The sequence below is a fragment of the Portunus trituberculatus genome, chromosome 24, assembly GCF_017591435.1.
Source record: "Portunus trituberculatus isolate SZX2019 chromosome 24, ASM1759143v1, whole genome shotgun sequence".
Lineage (NCBI taxonomy): Eukaryota > Metazoa > Arthropoda > Malacostraca > Decapoda > Portunidae > Portunus > Portunus trituberculatus.
This window is the reverse complement of record NC_059278.1, coordinates 15,652,456-15,677,455: the sequence shown is the minus strand read 5'-3', so window position 1 is coordinate 15,677,455 and position 25,000 is coordinate 15,652,456. Positions and strand designations below refer to the sequence as shown.

Genomic DNA, 25,000 nt, shown 5'->3' with positions numbered 1-25,000 from the left:
ACCACTCACTCCCCTGGTATTCCTAACTGTCCCATATCCTAGTGAAAGAGTTAACACCACAAAACACACACACACACACACACACACACACACACACACACACACCCTCACCACTACACGATCACCACTCACTCCTCTTGTATTCCTAACTGTCCCATATCCTAGTGAAAGAGATAACACCACAAAACGCGCACACACACACCTCACCACTACACGATCACCACTCTCTATCTTACACGCTCACCACTCACTCCCCTTACCTTCTCCTTGTGATGGGGCTTGGTGATCCTACACTTCGGGATTATCTTGCCAGCGTAGGTCATGTTGGTGATGAGATCCGTGACTTCGTGTACTCGAGCGAAGCCACCCTGTAGAAGGAAAGGTACTGGGGTTAGCGAGGTGGATGGCTGGATGGATGGAGGAGTGGAAGGGTGGAGTTGTTTGTATGGTGGAAGTTGTGGAGTAAGGTAAGGAATTTTGGGTGTTGTGGGTACGGATAAATGGATAAATGGATGGATGGATGGATGGATGGGTGAGTAAGTGGATGAAGTTAGTTGTTTATTATCTATTAGGTTTAGGATAGGGAGGGAGGGAGGGAGGGAGGGAGGGAGGGAGGGAGGGAGGGATGGAAGGAATGAAGCTGTTGTATGTATGCATGTATGTATGTATGTAAGTAAGTATGTATGTATGTTCCTGTTGGTTGTAAGATGTAGCTAACGAGTGATTGAGTGAGTTTGTTGTTGTTTTTCTTGTTGTTGTTGTTGTTGTTTGAGGTGAACGTGCATAATTTTTCGAGAATAAGGGAGGAAACAGATAATTAATAATAATAATAATAATAATAATAATAATAATAATAATAATAATAATAATAATAATAAGAAGAAGAAGAAGAAGAAGAAGAAGAAAGAAGAAAAAGAAAGAAGAAGAAAAGAAAGTAAAATTGTATAGCTAAACTTCTGAAGACGCAGATGAAGAAAACTAACAACACAACACAAGCAAAACAAAACAAAACAAAAACAAAACAAAATAAAGAAAGTAAGAAACTGTAACAAGAAAACAAGACGACTAAGGAGAAAACTTGTATATATTCTCTCTCTCTCTCTCTCTCTCAGGTAGGCATTTGGTAGGTAACGAGGTTGGTAATTAGAAGGGCAGGTAGAACGGAAGGAAGGTAAGTTGAAGGGTAGGCAGGTAAGTGTCTTAAGTGGGGGGGAGGAGGAGGAGGAGGAGGAGGAGGAGGAGGAGGAGGAGGAGGAGGAGGAGGAGGAGGAGGAGGAGGAGGAGGAGGAGGAGGAGGAGGAGGAGGAGGAGGAGGAGGCGTGTACCGTACTATTGTTAAGCTGAAGAGAAAAATGAAGAGAAAAGAGAAAGAGAAAGAGAAAGAGAAAGAGAGAGAGAGAGAGAGAGAGAAATAACACAAAGACCAATAATATGAAAGGGAAACAAGAGAGAAAGAAATAAAAAAAATAGAAACACGGTAAGGGTGATAAAAAAGAGCAAGACAATGATACACCAGGAAGAAAAAAAAGAAGGAAAGAAAGACGAAGAGAGGAAAAAGTGATAAAAAGAGAGAAAACGTTATTATTTCTTCTTCTTCTCTCTTTTTCGTCTCTATTTTCTTTGCCAATTCCTTCGCATGTATTGGAGGAGGAGGAGGAGGAGGAGGAGGAGGAGGAGGAGGAGGAGGAGGAGGAGGAGGTGGTGGTGGTGGTATGGCTTCGTCTCCATTGCATCCTCCCTCTTTACCTTCTCTCTCCTCCTCCTCCTCCTCCTCCTCCTCCTCCTCCTCCTCCTCCTCCTCACGGCCTTTCCCTTGCTAAGTCCTCCCGCAAACCAAATGGCCCCCAGACCTCTACATCTTCCCGCTCGAAAGGAAGAGCCGTCGTTCACATCCTGCCTGTGTTCTCAGTCCCAATATATAGCCCTCTCTCTCTCTCTCTCTCTCTCTCTCTCTCTCTCTCTCTCTCTCTCTCTCTCTCTCTCTCTCTCTCTCGTTTTCCTCACATCTTACTCGCAAGCTACAACCTCCTACTCCTGTTTCTCTTCTTCTTCTTCTTCTTCCTCCTCCTCCTCCTCCTCCTCCTCCTCCATACATAACCACAATGCTCCCGACAGCTTTGCAAACAACCTCCCCTCTCCCTCCCTCCTCTTCCCCTCAGACGCACCCCACAGCACGCGGCAGACTGCACAGGGAGGGGAAAGAAGGGGTGGTGGGAGAGGGGATAGGCAGATGTGGGTCAGTGGGGAGGGTATAGGGAGGAAATTATGCTGAGGAGGAGGAGGAGGAGGAGGAGGAGGAGGAGAGGGGAGGTTAGGTGTGGTGATTGGTGGGTTTAGGTGGATGTGGATATGTTGTGTGGGTGTATTAGTTGTGGATTTGTGGGTGTATGTGGGTGTGGGTACAAGTAAGGATATAAATGTAGATGCTGTGGATATGTGGATGAATGGGTGTGGATGTGACAATGGAAGTGTGGCTGAACTAAGCATGGAGTGAGATGTGACTGTGTGGATAACTGGATAGCTGTGGATGAGAAGGATTATGTGGATGGGACTGTGGATACATTTACAGACTGGATGAATGAATGGATAGGTGGACGTGGACTTGGAGGAGGGGTGAGGAAGTGCTGGTGTCGTGACGAAGCGGATGAATGAGCGAGTGGGTGGGTGGGCCGTGAGAGTGGGTGGGTGAGAGTGGGTGCAAGCTTAAGGATGCAAGGGTGAGGGTGGGCAACACTGCTTTAAGTCCTCGACAACAGTGCTCTCTCTCTCTCTCTCTCTCTCTCTCTCTCTCTCTCTCTCTCTCTCTCTCTCTCTCTCTCTCTCTCTCTCTCTCTCTCTCTCTCTCTCTGGGTCCTTAATAATGCACACGCCAGTTACTGTGTTGACGATGCCGACGGACCGAGGAAGGCGAGGCGATGCAAGACGCGTCATTAACATTATCACTATTACAACCATTACTATTACTGCGGTGGTGGTGACGGTGGTGGTGGCGGTGGTGGTGGTCGTTAAAGTAATGGTACCAAGAGGAGGAAGAGGAAGAGGAAGAGGAAGAGGAAGAGTTCTTTTTCTTGTCCTAACTTTACACCAACTACTTTCCGTGACACGCATACTATTGGATATCGACGTGTGTGTGTGTGTGTGTGTGTGTGTGTGTGTGTGTGTGTGTGTGTGTGTGTGTGTGTGTGTGTGTGTGTGTGTGTCGGCCAGCAGCTCCCAGGAGGGCGGCGTGGTGGGGTAAGAAGCCACTGCCCGCGGCCCGGAAGCGTCACCCTCCAGGCAGGTGACCTGGGTAGCACAGGTGTGACGCGGCGTTAGCACCTCGACCCGCTGGAGGAGGAGGAGGAGGAGGAGGAGGTACTGATCTCTTCCTGTCTTCTCTCCCTTTCTTACATCCTTTTACATCCTCCTCCTCCTCCTTCATAACATTCTACGGAAATAGGTCATCATCCTAACCCACCTCCTCCTCCTCCTCCTCCTCCTCCTCTAATGTAACAGCTGCCACGCCCTGAACCCCACTTCCTCCTCCTCCTCCTCCTCCTCCGTAAACATCCATACACCACCTCACCTTACCTTACCTCACCTCACACACACACACACACACACACACACACACACACACACACACACAAACCTTCACACAAATGAACGCACACCTGGGAACACCTTCTGGCACCTGGGCGGAGTAACAAGGGAAGTCTTTAATCACCTGAGCTGGCCAAACAAACCCCCCGGAACACCTGTGGCGGCAGTTAAGTTCACCTGAAGCACACCTGAGCCACGCCACCACGTCCCAATCTACCGTGTCACCTAACGCTGCTCTAATTGGAGGTGGGAACGAGACCAGACCAGCTGACAAGGGGAATAACAGGTAGCTGGAGATTACAGGACAAGGAACAGGTACGAGGGGACTGAGGGACCGTGTGGGTGATTGAGGTGGTGGTGGTGGTAGTGGGAAGGTGTTGATGTAGTGGTAGTAGTAGTAGTAGTAGTAGTAGTAGTAGTAGTAGTAGTAGTAGTAGTAGTAGTAGTAGTAGTAGTAGTAATAATAATAATAATAATAATAATAATAATAATAATAATAATAATAATAATAATAATAATAATAATAAAAGAAGAACAAGTAAAAGAAGAAGAAGAAGAAGAAGAAGAAGAAGAAGAAAAGAAGAAGAAGAAGAAAGAAGAAGAAGAAGAAGAAGAAGAAGAAGAAGAAGAAGAAGAAGAAGAAGAAGAAGAAGAAGAAGAAGAAGAAGAAGAGGAACAACAACTAGAAGAAGAAGTAGAAGAAAGAAAAAGAAAATAAAAAGGAAAAAGAGAAAAAAAATTACAGCAGCAGCAGCAGCAGCAGCAGGAAAGTACCAACAAAGAAAAAAAACAACAACAATAAACACTCACACTAATAACAACAACAACCACACAAAGAAAACACAAACATAACAGGATAAAAAAAAAAAAAAAAAAAAAATAGAACCACCGACAAGAGCAAGAAATACAAAAAAACCACCACCACCACCACCACTGCCCAGCCACCACCACCACCACCACCCCTAAACATTTCATCAAGTCAGCGCCGCCCGTCCGTCAGTCAGTCAGTCAACCTTCCCATGTCCTCTCTCACCTCCTAGTAGGGCTTCGATGGTCAGGATTTTTTTCTACCTAATCCTTGGGTCTCAAGAGGAGGAGGAGGAGGAGGAGGAGGAGGAGGAGGAGGAGGAGGAGGAACACAAAGGAAGAAAGAAGGCAATGTAGGTGTATATGATGATGATGGAATGAAGGAAGAAAGGAGGAGGAGGAAGAAAAGGATGAGAATGAACCAGGAAGAAAAGTGGAGAGGAAAAGAGGGAGGATGATTTGGAATTGAGTAGGAGGAGGATGAAGGACGGAATAGACCAGGAGAAAGAAGAAGAAGAAGAAAGGAAGAAAATAAAGGATAGAAAGAGGAAAATGAGAATATGAGTAGGAAGAAGAGGAAAAGGAATGGAATGGACCAGGAAGAATGAAGAAATTGAAAGAAATTGGCAGCAGGAGGAGGAGGAGGAGGAGGAGGAGGAGGAGGAGGAGGAGGAGGAGGAGGAGATGACAGGCAGAAACAAGACGAGGAAGGGGGAGCGATGACAGGCCGAGCACAAGAACGAGAGGAAAATTAATGAATGAATAAGTAATTGAATATATGAATAAAAAGAGGAAGGGTGGGAGAGAAGGAAGAGAGAGAGGGAGTACGGAAGGGGAGAAGGGAAGGAGGTAGACCCACTAAAAGAAATGGGATGCGGAGAAATGGGGAAGGGGATAAAGGGAGGAGGAGGAGGAGGAGGAGAATGGAAGTGGGTACAAACGGCAGGACGGGCAAAGGGCCAACACACACACACACACACACACACACACACACACACACACACACACACACACACACACACACACACACACACACAAAGCAACTGAAATTTTCATGTGGTTTTCTGAAAAATAAACAGTAGTAGTAGTAGTAGTAGTAGTAGTAGTAGTAGTAGTAGTAGTAGTCTCAGTATACTTCTTGTCCTTATTATCAAGTCAGTCTCCCTCCTCCTCCTCCTCCTCCTCCTCCTCCTCCTCCTCCTCTTCATCGACCAGTTACGTTCACGGCGCTCAATGCAATCCACTCCTATCTACTCCATCCACCTCCTCCACCTCTGTACAGCATCGACTTTGCCTCCATTAACCTCCTTTCAACATTCCCTCCACTCTTCCTCCTCCTCCGCTCCCTCCATCCGCCCACTCCTTCCCTCTAATCATCTTCCTTTCCAATGGGAGTCTTCGTTAATTCTCTAATTCCCTGAACTCAGTCCCTTACATATGTTATGCCTTGTCCCCTTCCTTATCTTCGCATTCTTTCTCAGTCCCTCCTCCTCCTCCTCCTCCTCCTCCTCCTTCTTCTGCCTCCTTCTCCTTCTTCTTCTCCTTCTGACCGCCTGTTTTACCTGTTCCTACTCTCACGGCTCTGTCCTCCTCCTCCTCCTCCTCCTCCTCCTCCTCCTCCATCATTCACTCAGTCAAGGTTCCACACAGATTTGTATTTTAAAGACGATATTTTTGAGTTCCTTCTTTTTACGAGTCTAAAAGGTGCCCCCCCTCCCTCCCCCTCCTCCTCCTCTCGTACTGTCCTGTCTCTCTTATCTGTAGCCAGTTGGAAGTAGTTACCAGACAGCCTCGAAAGGACCAAGAACTCTGTTGCTGTTTGGTTTTCCTTTGTATTCCTTTGTATTCTTCTTCTTCTTCTTCTTCCTCTCCTCCTCCTCCTCCTCCTCCTCCTCCTCCACCTGCTACACATTCATCATTGCTTCTCCAACACATGTCACATTCTCCTTCCAGCACATCTGTATTATGCCCCTTTTCACACCTGCCTCCCTCTCTCTCTCTCTCTCTCTCTCTCTCTCTCTCTCTCCTAAACCTTCTTAATATGTTATCTTTGCTCCTCATCTAACACCTCCCTCTGCCCCCCCTCACATACCTGTCACCCCAGCCCCCAGCCCCCAGCCCCTGACCCCCATTCCCAGCCCCCACCGCCAGCACGTAGTACATCTGCCTCCCCGTCACATCTGCCTACCAGCACCTTCTTAATCACACACCTGTCGACCCTCACCTCACCTTCCCTATCACCTGCTCTCCTCCTCTTCCTCCTCCTCCTCCTCTTCCTCTTTCTTCTCCCCATTCCATACTTGCTGGCCTCGCCCTCCCTATTCCAAACCTGCTTTCTCTTATTTTCCATTTTAATAGGTTTTTTCTACCTTTTTTTTCTAATTGCAAGCCTGTATTTCGTCGTTTCCTTGGTGTGTATACAAACCTGCCTTACCTTCTCACTATTCCAAACCTGTATACAAACCTGCCATACCTTCTCTCACTATTCAAACCTGCCTTTTCTACTATTTCTCCGCCTCTTTCATTGCAAACCTGTTATTTTTTTCCCTTTCTCCTAATTCCACATCTGCTATCCATTCCTTCCATCCTAATCCACATCTGCTATTCTCCCCGTTCGTCTCTAATCCACATTCCAAACCTCCCATAATTCTGACACACTACACACCTGTTAAGTCTCCCCATTCTCCCCATCCCACAACTGTAGATACACCACAATCCCTTCCAAACCTGCCGCAAGACTTCCTTATGCAGAAACACATGAAGACACACGCCTGCTTATGCCCATCACCACTCCCTCCCTCCCTCCCTCCCTCCCTCACCCCTCTTCCATCCCATCACCACTAGGATACTCAGTTCACCCCTATAACTTCTCCTTCACCCCGTCATTCCATCATCCACATCACCCCTCCTTCACCCCCACCACTACCCCTCCGTCATCCCTCCAGCTATAAAATGGGGTTCCCAGGGCAGTAATTAAGGTGTGATTAGCAGGTAAGGGTATTCGTGAGGCGTCAGTCTACCTGTGTGTTACCTGTGTGCGTGTTCCACCTGTCCCTACCTGGCGGAGTTGACAGGTATACTCTATTATGTCTATTTATTTATTTATTTTTGGGGAGAAGGGGGGTTGGGTTTAATGATAAATTATTTCTGAGTGAACGGTTATTTATGTCTATCTGTTAGTTATTTCTCTACTCTGCTGCTTATGTTTTGGTCTAATGCATTTTTGGGGGTATCTAACGCTCTAATACAAGTCTTTTCTATCAATCTACTTACTTTTTCCTCATTACTATACTCCATTTTTATCTATTTATCTATTCTTACTCCACTCACTCATCTTTGCTCCACATCTACACCTTCACGACACACGCATCCACATCAGCCTTCCACTCAATACTGTCACTACCACCCCCCTCCTCCACATCACTCCTTCACTCCCTCTATCCACCCCTTGCCTTACTCCTCCTCTTCTAGCCCAGTCACTCGATAAGATTAAATAGTTGATAACAAAATACCTGGTATCTAAGTATGGAGGATTGAATTTCTTTACTTTTTTATATTTCTTAGTCTTTATTCTTTATCTATGAGTGATTGGTCGTTGTTATTGTTACGAGCGTGAATCTATGAGGCTGCTACATGATATTAATTGACTCTGTTGACATTGGGGGTTGTATGTTGTATGAAAACTACTCTATTGTCGCCTTTTAGCTTTATTCGTCTTTCAGTCCCGCCATTTTATTGTATCCTCCTCAGCCCCGCCACACAAGTCTCCTCTTAGCCTTCTTACTCTTTCAGCCCCTTCACTTTATCGTCTCCTCAGCCCCGTCACATAGTCTCCTCTTAGCTTTACTCTTCTTTCAGCCCCGTCATATTGTCCTCCTCCTCCTTCTCCTTCAGCCACATCACTCTATCGTCTCTTATCCTTCCTCCTCCTCATTTAGCCCCGTCATTGTATCATTCATAACCTAACCTTTCTAAACTATTTCAGCGTGGCTACTGCTCTTCCTCGCCTTGCTCCACACACGTTCTTCTTTCATGTAGCACTTTGTAATCTTACCTGGTCAATCACGTCTGTTTCTCTTCCTTACTTCAATGATATAATTTTTCTAAGTTTACTATCTAAGTTAATCTAATCAATCATTCTTACAACTTCTACTTTCACAACATTTTTTTTATCAGCTTCCTTGCCTTGCTCCACACACGTCCTTCTTTCATGTGATAATTCGTAATCTCATCTAATCTGGTCAATCACATCTGTTGCTCTTCCTTACTTCAATCCTTACTTCAGTGACATGATTCTTGTAACAGTTTTTATCATCTAAGTTAACCTAATCAATCATTCTTACATTTTTTTTATCAGCTAACCTAACGGACATTTTTACCACTCTCTCCTTTCACAGTCAATTTTCCTCTTAACTAACCTAACTTAACCTCATTATGACTAAGAGGTAAATGAACCGAAGCTAATCGATCACTCTTACTATTTTCCCTTTCACAGACACCACTTCTTCGTCAACTAACCTAACCCTATCCTAACCAAACCTAGCCTAACCCTATCCAAACCAAACCTAATCTAACCTTACATAATCTTGGCTAAATGAACCGAACATAATCATTCTTAATACTTTCCTTTCCTAGACATTTCTTTATCAACTAACCAAACAGAACTTCAATATAGCTACACCTAACCTAACCTAACCCAACAGAACCCAGATCTATAACAACAGAACCTAACCTAATTGAATCTAAGGCAGCCCAAACCTAACCTAACATTTTCTAATCATCCACTTCATTCATATCATTTCCTTTTATCCTCACATATGGAAGGACTATAAATCTGTATGTTCTGTTATATCCCTCCCTCTGTCCTCCTCCTCCTCCTCCTCCTCCTCCTGCGTCATCTCTTGGCTTCTACTACACTCATGCAATTCATTCTTCCTTAACATGGATATTTTTTACATAAAGTTGATTTAGTGCGCCGGGGTTTTCAAGAGGAGCGCGGGGCATGACGGTAAATCTCAGGGGCGCCTGTAAAAAGTGTCCCAGGGGGGGTAGGGAGGGACCATTGATCGTGAGTGGAGCGGAGGAAGACGTGAAGGGGGAGTGGAGGGGAGTGGGAGAGGAGAGGGAGAGGTGGTAGGTTCCTGGGTCTGGCTGCTATTCCTCCTCCTCCTTCTGCGTCTTCCTCCTCCTCCTCCTCCTCCTCTTTCTTCTGCGTCTTCCTCCTCCTCTTCTCTTTTCTTCACACACTTTCTTCCTCCGTTAAATTCTTCTAACAGTCTTTTCTCTCCACATTCCTCGTTTCCTGTCGGCTCTTTTCCTTCATTTTATCCCTTTCAGACACCTCTCTCTCTCTCTCTCTCTCTCTCTCTCTCTCTCTCTCTCACATTCCTCCCCTCCATTTTATTCCCCTGTTATACACTTCCCCTCTCATTTACTCCATACATACATCTGTCCTTTCCCGCCAAACCTCTTTTCCCCTCTCCCTCTCCCCCTCTCGGCCTTCCTTCCTTCCTTCCTTCCTTCCTTCCTTCCTTCCTCTCCTCCCTTCCACCACTGCAAGGGTCACGCAAGGAGAAATATGAAGTAGAGGGGAAAAAGAGGAAGGGGGAAAAGAGGGGGGAATTATGACCTATGATGGGAACTGATGGGAGAGAGAGAGAGAGAGAGAGAGAGAGAGAGAGAGAGAGAGAGAGAGAGAGAGAGAGAGAGAGAGAGAGAGAGAGAGAGAGAGAGAGTAAAATTCCTTTCCGACCTACTTCCTTTGAATGCGACAATTGTGAAGAATGTGGCCAGCGAAAGAAAGAGAAAGAGAAAGAGAAAGAGAGATAAAGATAGAGATGAAAAGTGACCCTACATACGACACAGTGACCTTGAGAGGCGACCCAAACCACTCTAACTAAGGTCAACAAGGCAAGGATTAATGGCACTCGAACAACGGCTCCATATAGCCTCTTAGATACCCAAATGTCCTCGGTAGTATGGCTCGCAGGTAACAAGTAACAAGGTGAGGCGTGGCTGTGACCTTGCCCAGTACGCCTCAAAGGTTTACTAGTGTCCCTTTCGTGGGGTGTAAAAAGGTACGACCAATCTAGAGTACGTTTTTGGCAGCTGTGGCCCGCGCTGGCTGCTGTGCGAGGGCCGAGTGTGTGACTGGGTGTGGCCGAAAGGTTGCTCCCGTGTTGGCTATTCTGAAACGATTTGCTCTCTCGCTACGACTGTTTTCTAAGACCTCAGAAGTGATAACGTGAAAATAAGAGTTTATTTACCCCCAGAACTGTATAAACCCCATTAAAAATCCGTGTTACTTATTATAAAAATGGATTCTGAAATTATTTGCTCTCACTAAGACTTTTCTAAGCGTGTTCGTAACGTGTAAATAGTGTTAATTTGCCTCCAAACCGTATAAACACCCCTAAAAATTCATGTTACTTATTATAAAAATGGATTCTGAAATGATTTGCTCTCACTATGACTGTTTTCTAAGGCCTCAGAAGTGATTAGCGTGTTCATAATGTGTAAATAGTGTTAACTTGCCCCCAGAACGTATAAAATTCCGTGTTACTTATTATAAACACTGATTCTGAAATGATTTGCTCAATCGTTACGACTGTTTTCTAGTGTCTCAGAAGTGATTAGCGTGTTCGTAACGAGTAAATGGTGTTAATTTGCCCAGAACCGTATGAACACCCCTAAAAAATCCGTTACTTATCATAAACACGATTCTAAAATTATTTGCTCTTGTTACCAGTTTTGTAAGGTCACACAGGTAATTAGCGTGTTCAGGAAATATAAGTAATGTTAATTTGCCTCCATAACCGTGGTACAGTGGAACCATGCGTGCTTTGGGGTCGAGGGGTCTCAAAGCAAACGGGTTCGATTCCTGTCCACAGTCCGAGTGTAGGTTGGGCTTCCTCACTCGGGGCAACGGTTTCCTAGCGGCTGGGCTTTGAGATGGGAGGTACCCCAAAAAGTACCCTCTTTAGCCCATAAATTCCCTTGAAAAGCCCACATGGTATAAATAAAGAAAAAAATAATAAAAAAAAACCCTTAAAATCCTTGTAACTTTCTATAAACACGGATTCTGAAATGGTTTGCTCTCTTGCCACCGTTTTCTAAGACAAGAGAGATTATTGACGTGTTCATAACGTATAAGGAACATTAATTTGCCACCAGAACCGTACAAACACTTGAAAATCAGAGTAACTTCGTATAAACACGATTTGTTCGACTGTTTTCTAAGACCACAGAGATGATTTGCCGTATTCTCAAGTGTTTCTCCTGTTCATAGCGCAAAAATCGTGTAACTTGTGTAACTTACTATAAACACGATTCTGAAATGCTTTGCTCTCTCGCTAATACTTTCTTAAGCCACAGAGCTGATTAGCAGGGTTCTCAAGACTTTTTCGAGTTCATAACGTAGAAATCTTGTTAATCTGTTACTAGAACCGCATTAACAACCTTGGAAACTCGTGTCACTTCATCTAGCGCCTCTTGAAAGTAGTAGCAGTGTTAACATGTCACTATAACCGTATTAACAACCTTGGAAACACGTGTCACTTCATGTAGAGCCCTTGAAAGTAGTAGCAGTGTTAATCTGTCACTAGAACCGTATCAACAACCTTGGAAACACGTGTCACTTCATCTAGCGTCCCTTGAAAGTAGTGGAGGTGTGGCGTTCAGGTTTCGCTTGGTCTCTCACTCAGTCCATCTGGTCACAATTGTAGGAGAAACGTGTCTATTTGAATGATAATACCTCTGTTCCTAAGCCCGCCCTCGTCGCTCCCTCTAAAGCTGCCTCCCTCTCCTTCCTTCCTTCCTTCCTTCCTTCCCTCGTTACGCCATTCCTACGCCTTCCTAAGCCTTCCCACGCTCCCCTTTCCTTCCCCACGCCCCTCTATATCTTCTCTTTCCTCCCAAACCCTTCCCGATACTCCCCTTTCCTTCCCCACGCCATTCTATATCTTATTTTTCTCCTCCCAACCCTCCCTTTTGTTTCCCCACGTCCTTCTATATGCCTTCTCTTTCCCCTTTCCTTCCCCACGCCTCTATGCCTTAAATTTCCTCCCCATTCCTCCCTATACATTCTACTCCTAAACTCCTCCCCATTCCTTCTCCTCCCTTCTTACCTCTTCTCTCTTTCTCTCTCCCCCTCCTCTCCGTTCCTATGCCGTCTCCTCCTCTAATACCTCCTCCCCTCTCTCTCTCTCTCTCTCTCTCTCTCTCTCTCTCTCTCTCTCTCTCCCCCGAGCAGGAAATAGACCTCAGCAGTGCCAAGTTTCTCAGATTCTGCCGCTTCAACTCATTCATGTAGTTTCAATGGGGGAGGAGGAGGAGGAGGAGGAGGAGGAGGAGGAGGAGGAGGAGGAGGAGGAGGAGGAGGAGGAGAGGAGGCAGTGTGTGTGTGTGTGTGTGTGTGTGTGTGTGTGTGTGTGTGTGTGTGTGTGTGTGTGTGTGTGTGTGTGTGTGTGTGTGTGTGTGTGTGCGTGCGTGCGTGCGCGTGTGTGTCTGTGTGTGTGTGCATTTCTGTTATGTGTGGTATAGTAGTAGTAGTAGTAGTAGTAGTAGTAGTAGTAGTAGTAGTAGTAGTAGTAGTAGTAGTAGTAGTAGCCTACTTAGTGGTGGTGGTGGTGGTGGTGGTAGTGGTAGTGGTGGTGATGGTGGTAGTGGTGGTGGTGGTAGTAGTGGTAGTAGTGGTGGCGGTGGTGGTGGTGGTGCTGGTGGGGCAGAATCCAGCTTCTCCACACCATCTTGTATGACCCGCCATGACCTTCCGGTTCCACCCCTACCCACCCACCATCACCCCCCCTTCCCCCTCCACCTGCCCATTCACCCACCACACTGCTCCTCCTACATCAACACCCACCACCACCACCACCACCACCACCACCCACACTAGACTTCCACCTTCTATACCTACACATTCCACTCTCATCCACATATTTCACCCTCATCCACACAAGTATCTTCCACATACATCATCCGTGCTGTAATCATCCTTACTTCAATGTTACGTTAGGTTAGGCTACGTGAGGTTGTTGTGTGTGGTGTGGTGTGGTGTGGTGGAGTGGTGTGTGGTGTTTTCTGTGATGTAGTGTGGTGCAGTGTCGTGTTTTGTGTGGTGTGGTGTGGTGTGGTGTGTGGTATTTTCTGTGATATGGTGTGGTGTGGTGTGGGGTGTGGTGGTGTGGTGTTTTGTGTGGTGTGGTGCAGCGTTTTGTGTGGTGTTGTGTTGTGTTAGCTTAGGTTAGGTTAGGTTAGGTTAGGTTTCGTGGGAGGTTAGATTAAGTCACATGGGTGTTGTTTTGTGTTGTGTTGTGTTGCGTTGTGCTGTGCTGTGCTATGCTGTGCTGTGCTGTGATGTGTTACGTTGAGCTGGGTTAGCTTAGGTTAGGATAAGTTTGGTTAAATTAGATACTCACATTTAATCCTCTCCCTCCACACACTAACCCATTCCTCATAGCTTCACCTCATACTGTCCCATCAATTTACACACCTCTCTTACAATTCTATACAACACATAAATAAATACCAGTCATTCTAAACACATCTTCATTAATTTCATCACAGTTTCACCTCATTAACTCCAAATTCTCAGACATGTTTCTACCTGGCTAAATCTTTAACACTTTATTTATAGTTAGCACACAGCTCCCCATCTCGCCCTCCTCCCAGACTCCCCGACGGTCATCTTGTGGTGTAGTGTGGCAAGGGAAAGAAAGGGAGGGAGGGAGGGAGGGAGGGAGGAAGGAAGGAAGGAAGGAAGGAAGGAAGGAAGGAAGGGAGGAAGGAAGGAAGGAAGGAAGGAAGGAAGGGAGTGAGAGAGCAGGTGAGCAAGTAAGAAAGAAAAAAAGAGAACAAGAAAGAGGAAGAAAGAGGAAGAAAGAAAAGAAAGAAGGAAGGAAGGAAGGAAGGAAGGAAGGAAGGGTTAGAGAAGACGTAAATCAAAATCCAAAGTGAGTTTCGCTGTTTTCAAGGTCAGTAGTGTGTGTGTGTGTGTGTGTGTGTGTGTGTGTGTGTGTGTGTGTGTGTGTGTGTGTGTGTGTGTGTGTGTGTGTGTTTAAAATACTACATAACTTCTTCCTTAACAACCCATCGTCCTCCTCCTCCTCCTCCTCCTCCTCCTCCTCCTCCTCCCTTCTTCTTCTTCCTCTTCCACCATCTTTCTGCCCCCCATCCGTCCCTCTCTCCCTCCCATCTCCCCTCCTCCTCCTCCTCCTCCTCCTCCTCCTCCTCCTCCTCTTCCAGCATCCTCCACATCATTCCTCCAGCTTGTAGTCTTCCTCCACCACCCCTCCCGCCCTATCTAGTCCTCCTCTTCCTCCTCCTCAACCCACCTGCCCACCTAGTCTTCCTCCTCCTCCTCCTCCTCCTCCTCCAGCAGTGTACCCGCCTCACACCTCCCTTCCACCCTCAGACAAGCATTTCAATCGGTCAAGATGGGTGGAGCTAAACCGCTAGCCAGCCCCACCCACACACATCCACACCACGCCCATCCACCCACATCTTAGGTCATCCACACTCATCTTCACCTCCACCACTAAAAGGTAAAAGTATCCGAAGCTATTTACTCTCTCTCTCTCTCTCTCTCTCTCTCTCTCTCTCTCTCTCTCTCTCTCTCTCATGCATACCTATAACGAGCACATGTTTCGCTTTTGTGGTGTGTGTGTGTGTGTGTGTGTGTGTGTGTGTGTGTGTGTGTGTGTGTGTGTGTGTGTGTTAGATTCACGAGAGTATGGTGGCGTCCCGAAGGTCAGGCCAAAAGAATCGTACCCAGACCCTCGTAACAAAGACTGGAGGACGCACGCTCGTCTCTCTCTCTCTCTCTCTCTCTCTCTCTCTCTCTCTCTCTCTCTCTCTCTCTCTCTCTCTCTCTTCATCGCCCTTTCTTGCTTCAGTTTTTCTGTCTACGTCTCTCTCTCTCTCTCTCTCTCTCTCTCTCTCTCTCTCTCTCTCTCTCTCTCTCTCTCTCTCATCTCTCTCCACCGTACTCAAGTCTCTCTCTCTCTCTCTCTCTCTCTCTCTCTCTCTCTCTCTCTCTCTAACCTCCCTCTCTCTATTATCCCTATCCACCCTTTTTTTTTCACTCCTCCACCTTCCTCTCCTCCCATTCCTCCTCACCATCCTGACATCTCCCTACTCTTCCATCACCTTACAGCTTCCCTATCTCCTCCTCCTCCTCCTCCTCCTCCTCCTCCTCCTCCTCCTCCTCCTTCCATTTCCTTCACCACACCCATTATCTGACGTAATTATGTCCATTGGTCACCACCACAAAATGGGCAGAGGAGGAGGAGGAGGAGGAGGAGGAGGAGGAGGAGGAGGAGGAGGAGGAGGAGGAGGAGGAGGAGGAGGAGGAGGTTCATGTCTACACACTCTCTTCGTGGATCAGTTTATGTTTCCTCTCTTTTTTCTCATTTGTGGTGCAAATGAGTAAACTGTTTATCGTGAGTAAGGGTTTTTCCTCCTCCTCCTTCTCCTCCTCCTCCTCCTCCTCCTCCTCCTCCTCCTCCTCCTCCTCCTCCTCCTTATCCTTCTCTTCTACTCTTCTCTCCATGCTCTTGTTTCGCTCTTTTTCTTGTCCTCCTCCTCATCCTTATCGTCCTCCTCCTCTACTCTTCTCTTCATGATATTCTTTCACTCTATTTCACTCTATTTCTCTCCTCCTCCTCCTCCTCCTCCTCCTCCTCCTCCTCCTCCTCCTCCTCCTCCTCCTCTTCTTCCTTGTATTTTATTTCATTCTCCTCTTTTTCAGATACATATTTCGTTTTTCCCTCTCTCTTCTGCAACTCATCTTCTCATTCCTCTATCTCCTACTTCTAATCATCTCCTCCTTCTCCTCCTTCTCTTCATGTCTCCTTTAATGTGTTTTTTTTTCCTTTTTCTCTCTTTTCACACTTTTTTCTATTCCTTCGTGCAATCTTTTCTCTCTCTCTCTCTCTCTCTCTCTCGTTATTCCCTTCCCCAGTAAAGGACTTTTTCTTTCTTCTCCTTCCTCCTTCTCCTCTTCCTTCAGCAACACCTTCATCACCATTACCACCACCACCACCACCTCCTCCTCCTTCCTCCTCCTCCTCCTCCTCCTCCTCCTCCTCCTCCTTCCTTCTTCCTGGTACCTCAAACCTCAATAGCCGAGCAAATGACTCTTCAAAAACGCTCCTTAAACCGTCACAATCATCACCATCACCACCACCATCACCATCATCAATAAGGCAACAGTCACGCCTGCCACTAAACTCACCATCACCATCACCATTAAAGGAACACATACACCAACCACAGGTACACCAACTTCATCACTCATCATCATCATCATCACTAGAAATATACCATCATCACCACCACCACCACCACCAACATTCTTACGTGCGTCAGTGTGCCAAAGAGAGAGAGAGAGAGAGAGAGAGAGAGAGAGAGAGAGAGAGAAAAAAAATGAGGTTTATCCTACTCTTTGATGATAGGAAGTTCCCCCTCCCCACCTCTCTTTCTCTTTCTCTCTCTCTCTCTCTCTAGCTTCCTCGCATCTTCCTCCTCCTTCCATTATCTTCATCTTCAGTCCTATCCTCCTCCTCCTCCTTCTCTAATAACGGATGATTTAGAACAAAAAGCGAAGCAAGAAAATCCAGGGAAGGGAAGGGAAGGGAAGGGAAAGGAGGGAAGGGAAGGAGGAGGAGGGAGGGGAAGGGGAAGGAAGCGAAGGGAGGGAGAGGAAAAAGGGAGAACACGCTGCAATAACTGTTCTGTCATCAAATATTAAGAGTAAAATTATTGTCGTCGTAAACATTTACTTTATTGCAATGCCCCTTCTTACGACCACCATCACCACCACCACCACCACCACCCATGTAACCTTCACCACCAACAACCACCACTACCGCCACCACCACCACCACCACCGCAGCATCACCATAATCTCCAGGGACATTGGAGGCAGTAGTGGTGGGTCAGCGGTCAGTGGGGCGTGAGGGGCTGAGCTCAGCGGCTTGAGGAGGGCAAGAGGGCCCCACCTCCCCTCATCCCGCCCCGCCCAAGCCCGCGGTGTCTGGGAAGTCTCACCCACATGAAAACAAAGGCCTTGCCATGTGCCGTGCCGCCCCGCCCCGTCCCACCCCGCCCCGAGCAGAGGCTCCAGGTGAGTTGTGCAGGTAAGCGTGGGAGCGTGCGGGGCGTGCCACAGGTGGCTGTCACCTGGCCAGGCGGGCACCACGGGGCCGCTGCCAGCCCGCGTCCAACCAAGCACACCTGCTCCCCGCCCCCCGTCACACCTGCCTTGCTCCGCCGCCCAGCGCACCTGGATGAGGCGGCGCGGGGCCGCAGTGGCGCCGACTGTGCCGTCGCGCTGCCGCCGGCCGGTGGGGGGAGGGAGGAGGGAGGGAAAGGATGAGGCGAGGAGGGAGGACAGTGCCCCGGGCGTGTCTGGCAGCATCCTTCCCCCGCCCCTGCTCCCCGGACTCCCTCACACCTCCTCCTGACTCTTTAAACATTTCACTCTGGCCACAGGGGCCTGCCCGCGCCTCACACCGCTGCTACTGGCTGAGCAGGGCACAGCTGGACGGGACGGGGTGCCCGGGGCAGGGCGGGGCAGTACGGGGCGGGGTAGGACGGGCGGGGCGGGCGTCGCGGCCCATGGGTGTAGCTGCAGAAACTCGGGTCGTAAATAAACAAAAAAGTTGCTGAAAACTTGGACTGGTAGTACAAGGCGGTTCCCTTTCCCCTCCCCCCCTCACACCTGGCCGCGGGGAGGGTCATGGGGAGAGGAGGGGAGGGGAGGCAGCCTCACGCGTGCCGCACCGCCGCGCCGCCGGACACCACTCAGGGGACACACGGAGCAGCCCACCGCGGCACACCGAGTGTTGCCTTACCTCCACCAGCCCCACCGCAGCACCACCACATCATCACACCACCACTATACCAGCACACATTACACCGCCACAGTGCCTACACCTGGTTCCACACCCAAACCTTGCCAAATCCACACAACTCCACATTCCCATCCTTGTGCATCTAATCTCCACTCCCCAGCCGCCTCCAGCACTCCACACGAGAAAGGAGAGAGAGTGAGAGAGTGAGAGGGCGAGACAGAGGAGGGCGGCAACAGTGACGCGAAGTGGAGAGCTGGAGAGGAGAGGAGAGGAGAGGGAAAGTGATAAAGTTCGATTCGGTTCAAATAGGCATGATTCGGCCTCTCTCTCTCTCTCTCTCTCTCTCTCTCTCTCTCCACGCCCCTCACGCCCTCCAGGAAGGTCAGGGAGTGTGTGGGCGTGGACGTAGGAGGAAGGAGTGGGTGGAGGAGAAGGAAGAAGTGGGCGTGGAATATTGAAGTGGAAGAGGATATGGATGTGGAGTGAAGGTGTGGTGTAGGTAACGAACACACACACACACACACACACACACACACACACACACACACACGCCAAACCAGACCGTGGGAAAGTGTACACAACCCCAGGCTTACGTACATAAATAAAGCTCATGTACGTAAAGCCGTGAGGTGTTCGTGTGTACGTAACAGCAACACGTTCCACCTTGTCACTCCACCTCCTCCTCCTCCACCACCACCACCACCACCACCACCACCACCACCACCTGAGGCTTGCACCATCACAGCTACACATTACCATAATCATTACCACGCGTCTTCACCATCATCTCCACTACCTACACCTCCACCTCCTCCACCACCTCCTCCTTTACGAAACACCCAACAAAAGAAGACTCCTGTCCCATTGTGAGGTCATCTTCTCTGACCTCTCCTCCTCCTCCTCCTCCTCCTCCTCCTCCTCCTCCTCCTCCTCCTCCTCATCTTCTATGGGAGGTAAGAGTGGAAGATGTAAGGTAGGTATTCCTCATGATATCTTCCTTTGTGTGTGTGTGTGTGTGTGTGTGTGTGTGTGTGTGTGTGTGTGTGTGTGTGTGTGTGTGTGTGTGTGTGTGTGTGTGTGTGTGTAAGGCACGTAGAGTATTAGTTTTCTTCTTTTACTCCTCCTCCTCAATGTGCGATGCTACAGATCACCACCACCACCACCACCACCACCACCACCACCACCACCTCCTCCTCCTCCTCCTCCTCCTCCTCCTCCTGACCCTCCAGACACCAGGACCAAGATCACTGCCCTCTCCCTGTCCGCCCCACAATCCCCACCCACCCCATTGCCCCCAGACCCCAGACCCACGAATCAGCTGTGGCCAGTGACCGAAGGGAAGAAGGGAGAGGAGGAGGGAGAGGAGGAAGAGTAGGGAGGAAGGCAGACTGGCCCACACCACCCATACTTACTCCTCTTCACCTTCCCTCGTCCTCCTCCTCCTCCTTCTTCATAGTCTCTTCTTTATCTTCCTCCTTATCCTCCTCCTCCTCCTCCTTCATCGTCCTCCTCATTGTAATTCTCCTCTCTCTCTCTCTCTAGTTTCCCAATCATCTCCACAGCCTAACCCACTCAGTACTCTTCCCTTTCCTATCTCCTCTCCTCTTCCTCCTCCTCCTCCTCCTCCTCCTAGCAGTTGATTACGTCTTTCGTGAGTCTGCATTTTTTCTTCCAGAGGTGTCGAGGGATTGCAGGAGGAGGAGGAGGAGGAGGAGGAGGAGGAGGAGGAGGAGGAGGGGAACAAAGGCTACTGTCTTCACCACCATCACCACAACCACCACCATCGCCACTACTAACGTCATCAAAGACCTTCTACTTTACACTACTTTCTCTCTCTCTTTTCTCCTCTTCTCCGCTTCTTATTCTCTCCTCTTCCTTTATCATCGTCATCTTCATTTTCCTTCCTCCCTTTCCTATATCCTCCTTCCCTTTCTGTATCCATTCCATTTCGTCATTAAGTTCATTCAGTACCTTCATATTACACACGCACACGCACACGCACACGCACATACACACGCACACGCACACACACGTATATACAACCCGTTATAAGTCTTAAACCAGTTAGCTAGCAGATCATTATGTCACCCAACACACCCACACACACACACACACACACACACACACACACACACACACACCTTGGGGAAGATAACTATTCATTTGGGGACGTTTGAGGAACTAGAAGACCTTTAGGAAATTGGGTGTGGCTGACTTCAGGGACAGTTGATAGGGGAAGGCAGGGGTGGCACGGGAGGGAGGAGGAAGGGGGAAGAGGGAAGGGGCTGACAGGGGCAATAATAAAGGCAAGGTTAGGTTAGGATTTGGTTAGATAAGGTAAGGTTAAGTTAAGTTAAGGTAAGGTAAGATTAGATAAGGTTAGTTAAGGTAAGGTTAGGTTAGGTTAGGTTAGGCAAGGTTAGGTAAGGTTAAGTTAGTATCTGGAAAACATTAAGAATTCGGAAAAAGAATTGAGAGAAATGAGGAAACAGTAACAAGAGAGGGAAAGAGTAACAAGATTGGGGAAACAAGGAGTAACAGGTGGAAGGAAAAAAAAAACAAAACATAAAAAACATATGGGGAATGTCTGGCAGAGGTGACAGGGCTGAGGACTGAGCCGCGAGTGTGCAAGGGAAGGGTTAAACAGATGTAGGTAGAAGATTATAGTAGCAGAGGGCGTGGGAAGGGGGAAAGGAAGGGGAAGGAAGGGGTCAGGGAAGGTTAGGGGAGTAAGAAAAAGCGATATGTAGGCATGGGAATCTAGGACGGTAAAGGGAAGCGTGCAAAGGGAAAGGGGAATGAATAAAGGGGAAAGAATTTAAGAGAAAAGTAAAGTAAAGATGCGAGAGAAAAAAAATAAAAAAAATAAAAAGAGAATAGGAAAAGATATAGACAGAAACGATGGAGAAAAAGGAAGGAAAAGAACCAAAGGAAAGGAGAAAATAGAGGAAAGGGACGGATGCAGAAATAGGGGAAACGGAAAAGGAAAAAAAAAAACTAGGAAGGAGAAAAGAGATAACCGGGAAATACATAGACGGAACGAATGAAGATAAAAAAAAGAATACACTAAAGCAAGGAATAAGACAAAACGTAAAGGGAAATAGGAGAAGGATGTAAATGGCATGAAAGTTGTGTCAGATGATGAGGAAATAGGAAGAAAAGGTAGAAAGAGTAAGTAAGGAAGAAAGGAAGAGAAAAATAGCAAAAAGGGATTGTAGAGAAAATAGAAGGAGGGAAGGATAAAGGGAGGATATGGATAGAGAAAAGGAAGAGGGAAAGGATGAATTAGGAAGAGATTTTAGGATATATAGAAGAAAAGGAAGGAAAGAAAAATATCAAAAAGGGATTGTAGAGAAAAAAGAGGAGGGAAGGATAAAAGGAGGATATAGGATAGAGAAAAGGAAGAGGGAAAGGATGAATTAGGAAGAGATTTTAGGATATATAGAAGAAAAGGAAGGAAAGAAAATATCAAAAAGGGATTGTAGAGAAAAAAGAGGAGGGAAGGATAAAAGGGAGGATATTGGATAGAGAAAAGGAAGAGGGGGAAGGATGAATTATGAATAAAGTTTATGGGGCAGAGAAAGGGAAGGAAGGAAGCATTGTAGAGGTGTCAGGGATGAGGCAAGGGGCAGGGGAAGGTAAGGAAAGGTAGGGGAAGGTAGGGGAGGGTAGGGTAGGGTGAGAGGAGGGAAGGGGAGAGGGGAGGGAAGGGGGATACCATACATATTAACATATTATCGGTAGCAAAAAAATGTACCTGTGAAGACTGGTTTGTATAGTGTCCTTGTTACACTCTCTCTCTCTCTCTCTCTCTCTCTCTCTCTCTCTCTCTGCAGACGACCTGGACTTGTACGTAACCTGACCGCACGCGACCTCCCACGTACACACACACACACACAGAAAGGTGCACACAACATGACCTGAATGACCTCTCTCTCTCTCTCTCTCTCTCTCTCTCTGAGAGAGAGAGAGAGAGAGAGAGAGAGAGAGAGAGAGAGAGAGAGAGAGAGAGAGAGAGAGAGAGAGAGAGAGAGAGAGAGAGAGAACAAAAATAAAGAAAATAAAGAAAATGAAATATGGGATCGTACCTTTGAATTAAATATATGTTTTCTCCGTCTAAGGAATCTATATATCTAGCCCGGGATCCTGAACACACACACACACACACACACACACACACACACACACACACACACACACACACACACACACACACACACACACACACATGAGAGAGAGAGAGAGAGAGAGAGAGAGAGAGAGAGAGAGAGAGAGAGAGAGAGAGAGAGAGAGAGAGAGAGAGAGAGAGAGAGAGAGAATGTAGCATAACAAACCGCACCACAGCACAAATACAACACACACACACACACACACACACACGACAAGTGGAGTGTAAACAAACATGCGGATCACCGGAGACAGAAAATGGGAAAATGGACCAAACACGGTACACTACAAGGTGAAGGAGGTGGAGGTGGAGAGGTGGAGGAGGCAGTGGAGGGGAGGTTAGTGGTGCATATCTCCCTCCATAAACCACACAAACCTCCACCTCCTCACACACACACACACACACACACAAATACCTCCACCTCTTCCATCTCCACTTCCTCCACCCTTACTATTACCTTCCACCTCTTCCACCTCCACCAATACTATTATCTCCACCTCCGCTATTACCTCCACAAATTCTACTTTTTCCACCACCTCCGCACATTCTACTTCCTCCACCTTATTACCTCCATTTCTTCCACCTCCTCCACTTTCTCCACCTACACTATTACCTCCATCTCCTCCTCAACCTCCACACACACACTATTACCTCCATCTCCTCCACATATATTTCACTTCCTCCTCCTCCTCCTCTGGACACACTATCTCCACTTCCTCCACCCAAAGTATCTCCACTTCTTCCACACACACTATTACTTCCACCTCCCCCACCTCCTTTAAACACACTGTCTCCACTTCCACCACTTCCTATACCCATATCATTACCTCCACCTCTTCCACTTCCACTATTACTTCCACCTCCTCCACAAATTTTACTTCCTCCACACGTCCTACTTCCTCCACCTCCTCCACACACTATTATCTAAACCTCTTCCACCACCACCTCCTCCACTTTAAGGGAAGTGGATGGGTGGATGGATGGGTGTGGAAGGGATCGGTGGAAGGGATGGGATGGTTTACTCCTCCCCTTCCGTCCCTTCCCTGAGCGGCGGCGGCGGATGGGGAGGTGCCTGAGGGCGCTGAAGGAGGAGGAGGAGAAGAGGAAGAGGAGATGGAAGAAGAGAAGGAAATACCAAGACTGGACATCCGCTAAACTCGCAACGCAATCATCCTCTTCCGCTCTCTCTCTCTCTCTCTCTCTCTCTCTCTCTCTCTCTCTCATTATTCTGTTCTTCCTTTTACACTTTTTATTCATAATCTTCTCATCTCCCTTGCGTCATAAACATCATCTCCATCATTCACTCCTCCTCCTCCTCTCTACACCCCAAGGCTCCTCCCGCTACACCTTGGTACACTTAGACAACCACGTGATTATTTCAAGTGTATCCCCTCGCATCATTTTCTTTTTTACCTCCGTTTTCTTTTTTTTACCTTTTTTTTGTCAAATCTCGCCCAGGGCACTTTGCTACTACAATCTCTCTCTCTCTCTCTCTCTCTCTCTCTCTCTCTCTCTCTCTTGCAATTATTTTCTCCTTCCTTTTCTTCCTTTTTCTTATGTGCATTTTTCTTCTCTCCGTCTTCCTCCTCCACTTCCTTTTTTTCTTCTTACTATTTCTCAATTTTCTTTTATTTTATTTACCTAAACATTCCTAAATAATTCCTTGTTTACTTTAGATCTTTCCTCCATTTTCTCCACCTCCTTCTCCTCATTTTCCCTCCACCAGTTACATCTCCTCCCCTTTCCTCACCCTCTTCTCCCTCTCCCTCTCTTTCCCCTCTCTCATATACCTGTTGCTACCTGTGTGAATGAAGATATTTCCTCCTCCTCCTCCTCCTCCTCCTCCTCCTCCTCCTCCTCCTCATTTTTACTCCACCAGTTACCTCTACACCTCTTTCCTTATCCTCTTCTTCCTCTCTCCCCTTTCACTCATACATGTTGCTACTTGTCTAAATGAAGATCTTTCCTCCTCCTCCTCCTCCTCCTCATTTTCTCTCCACTAGTTACCTCTCCTCCCCTTTCCTCTCCCTCTTCTCCCTCTCTCTCTTTCTCTCCCCTCTTACTCGCATACCTGTTGCTACCTGTCTGAATGAAGGAATATTCCCACACACCACGCGGCTCCTACCTGTCCTTCCCTCTCTGATCGTCACACCTGTACACCTCCTGCCCGTCACACTTGCCTGTCTCAACCCTTTCTACAACCACATGTGCAGTACAACCCTTTGTCCCGAAACACCTGCGTAACCTTTTGTTCTGTCACACCTGAGTAGGACACCCAAGGAGGAGGAGCAGGAGCAGGAGCAGGAGGAGGAGGAGGAGGAGGAGGAGGAGGAGGAGGAGGAGGAGGAGGAGGAGGAGGAGGAGGAGGAGGAGGAGGAGGAGGAGGAGGAGGAGGAGGAGGAGGAGGAGGAGGAGGAGGAGGAGGAGGAGGAGGAGGAGGAGGAGGAGGGCGGAGGAGGAGGGCGGAGGATGGGGGGAAGAAGGGATACGAGATTTAAATTACTACAGTTGGTGTCATTTGGAAGACCAATCAGGAGTCTCTCTCTCTCTCTCTCTCTCTCTCTCTCTCTCTCTCTCTCTCAGCTGA

At 47.7% G+C, this 25,000-nt stretch overlaps 1 protein-coding gene across 3 annotated transcripts in view; it reads right to left on the bottom strand.

Annotated features, from left to right (window-relative positions):
- The window catches only part of LOC123508307 (serine/threonine-protein kinase PLK1-like), a 108,911-nt gene that overhangs the window by 61,170 nt on the left and 22,741 nt on the right, over positions 1 to 25,000 (bottom strand). For all 3 annotated transcript variants that reach the window (XR_006675910.1, XM_045261910.1, XM_045261911.1), the window contains exon 2: positions 261 to 368. Coding sequence is in view for 2 of the 3 variants with exons in the window: in XM_045261910.1 (XP_045117845.1) it covers positions 261 to 368 (108 nt within the window). In the remaining variant the exon portion in view is untranslated. The remainder of the gene's footprint in view (positions 1 to 260; positions 369 to 25,000) is intronic.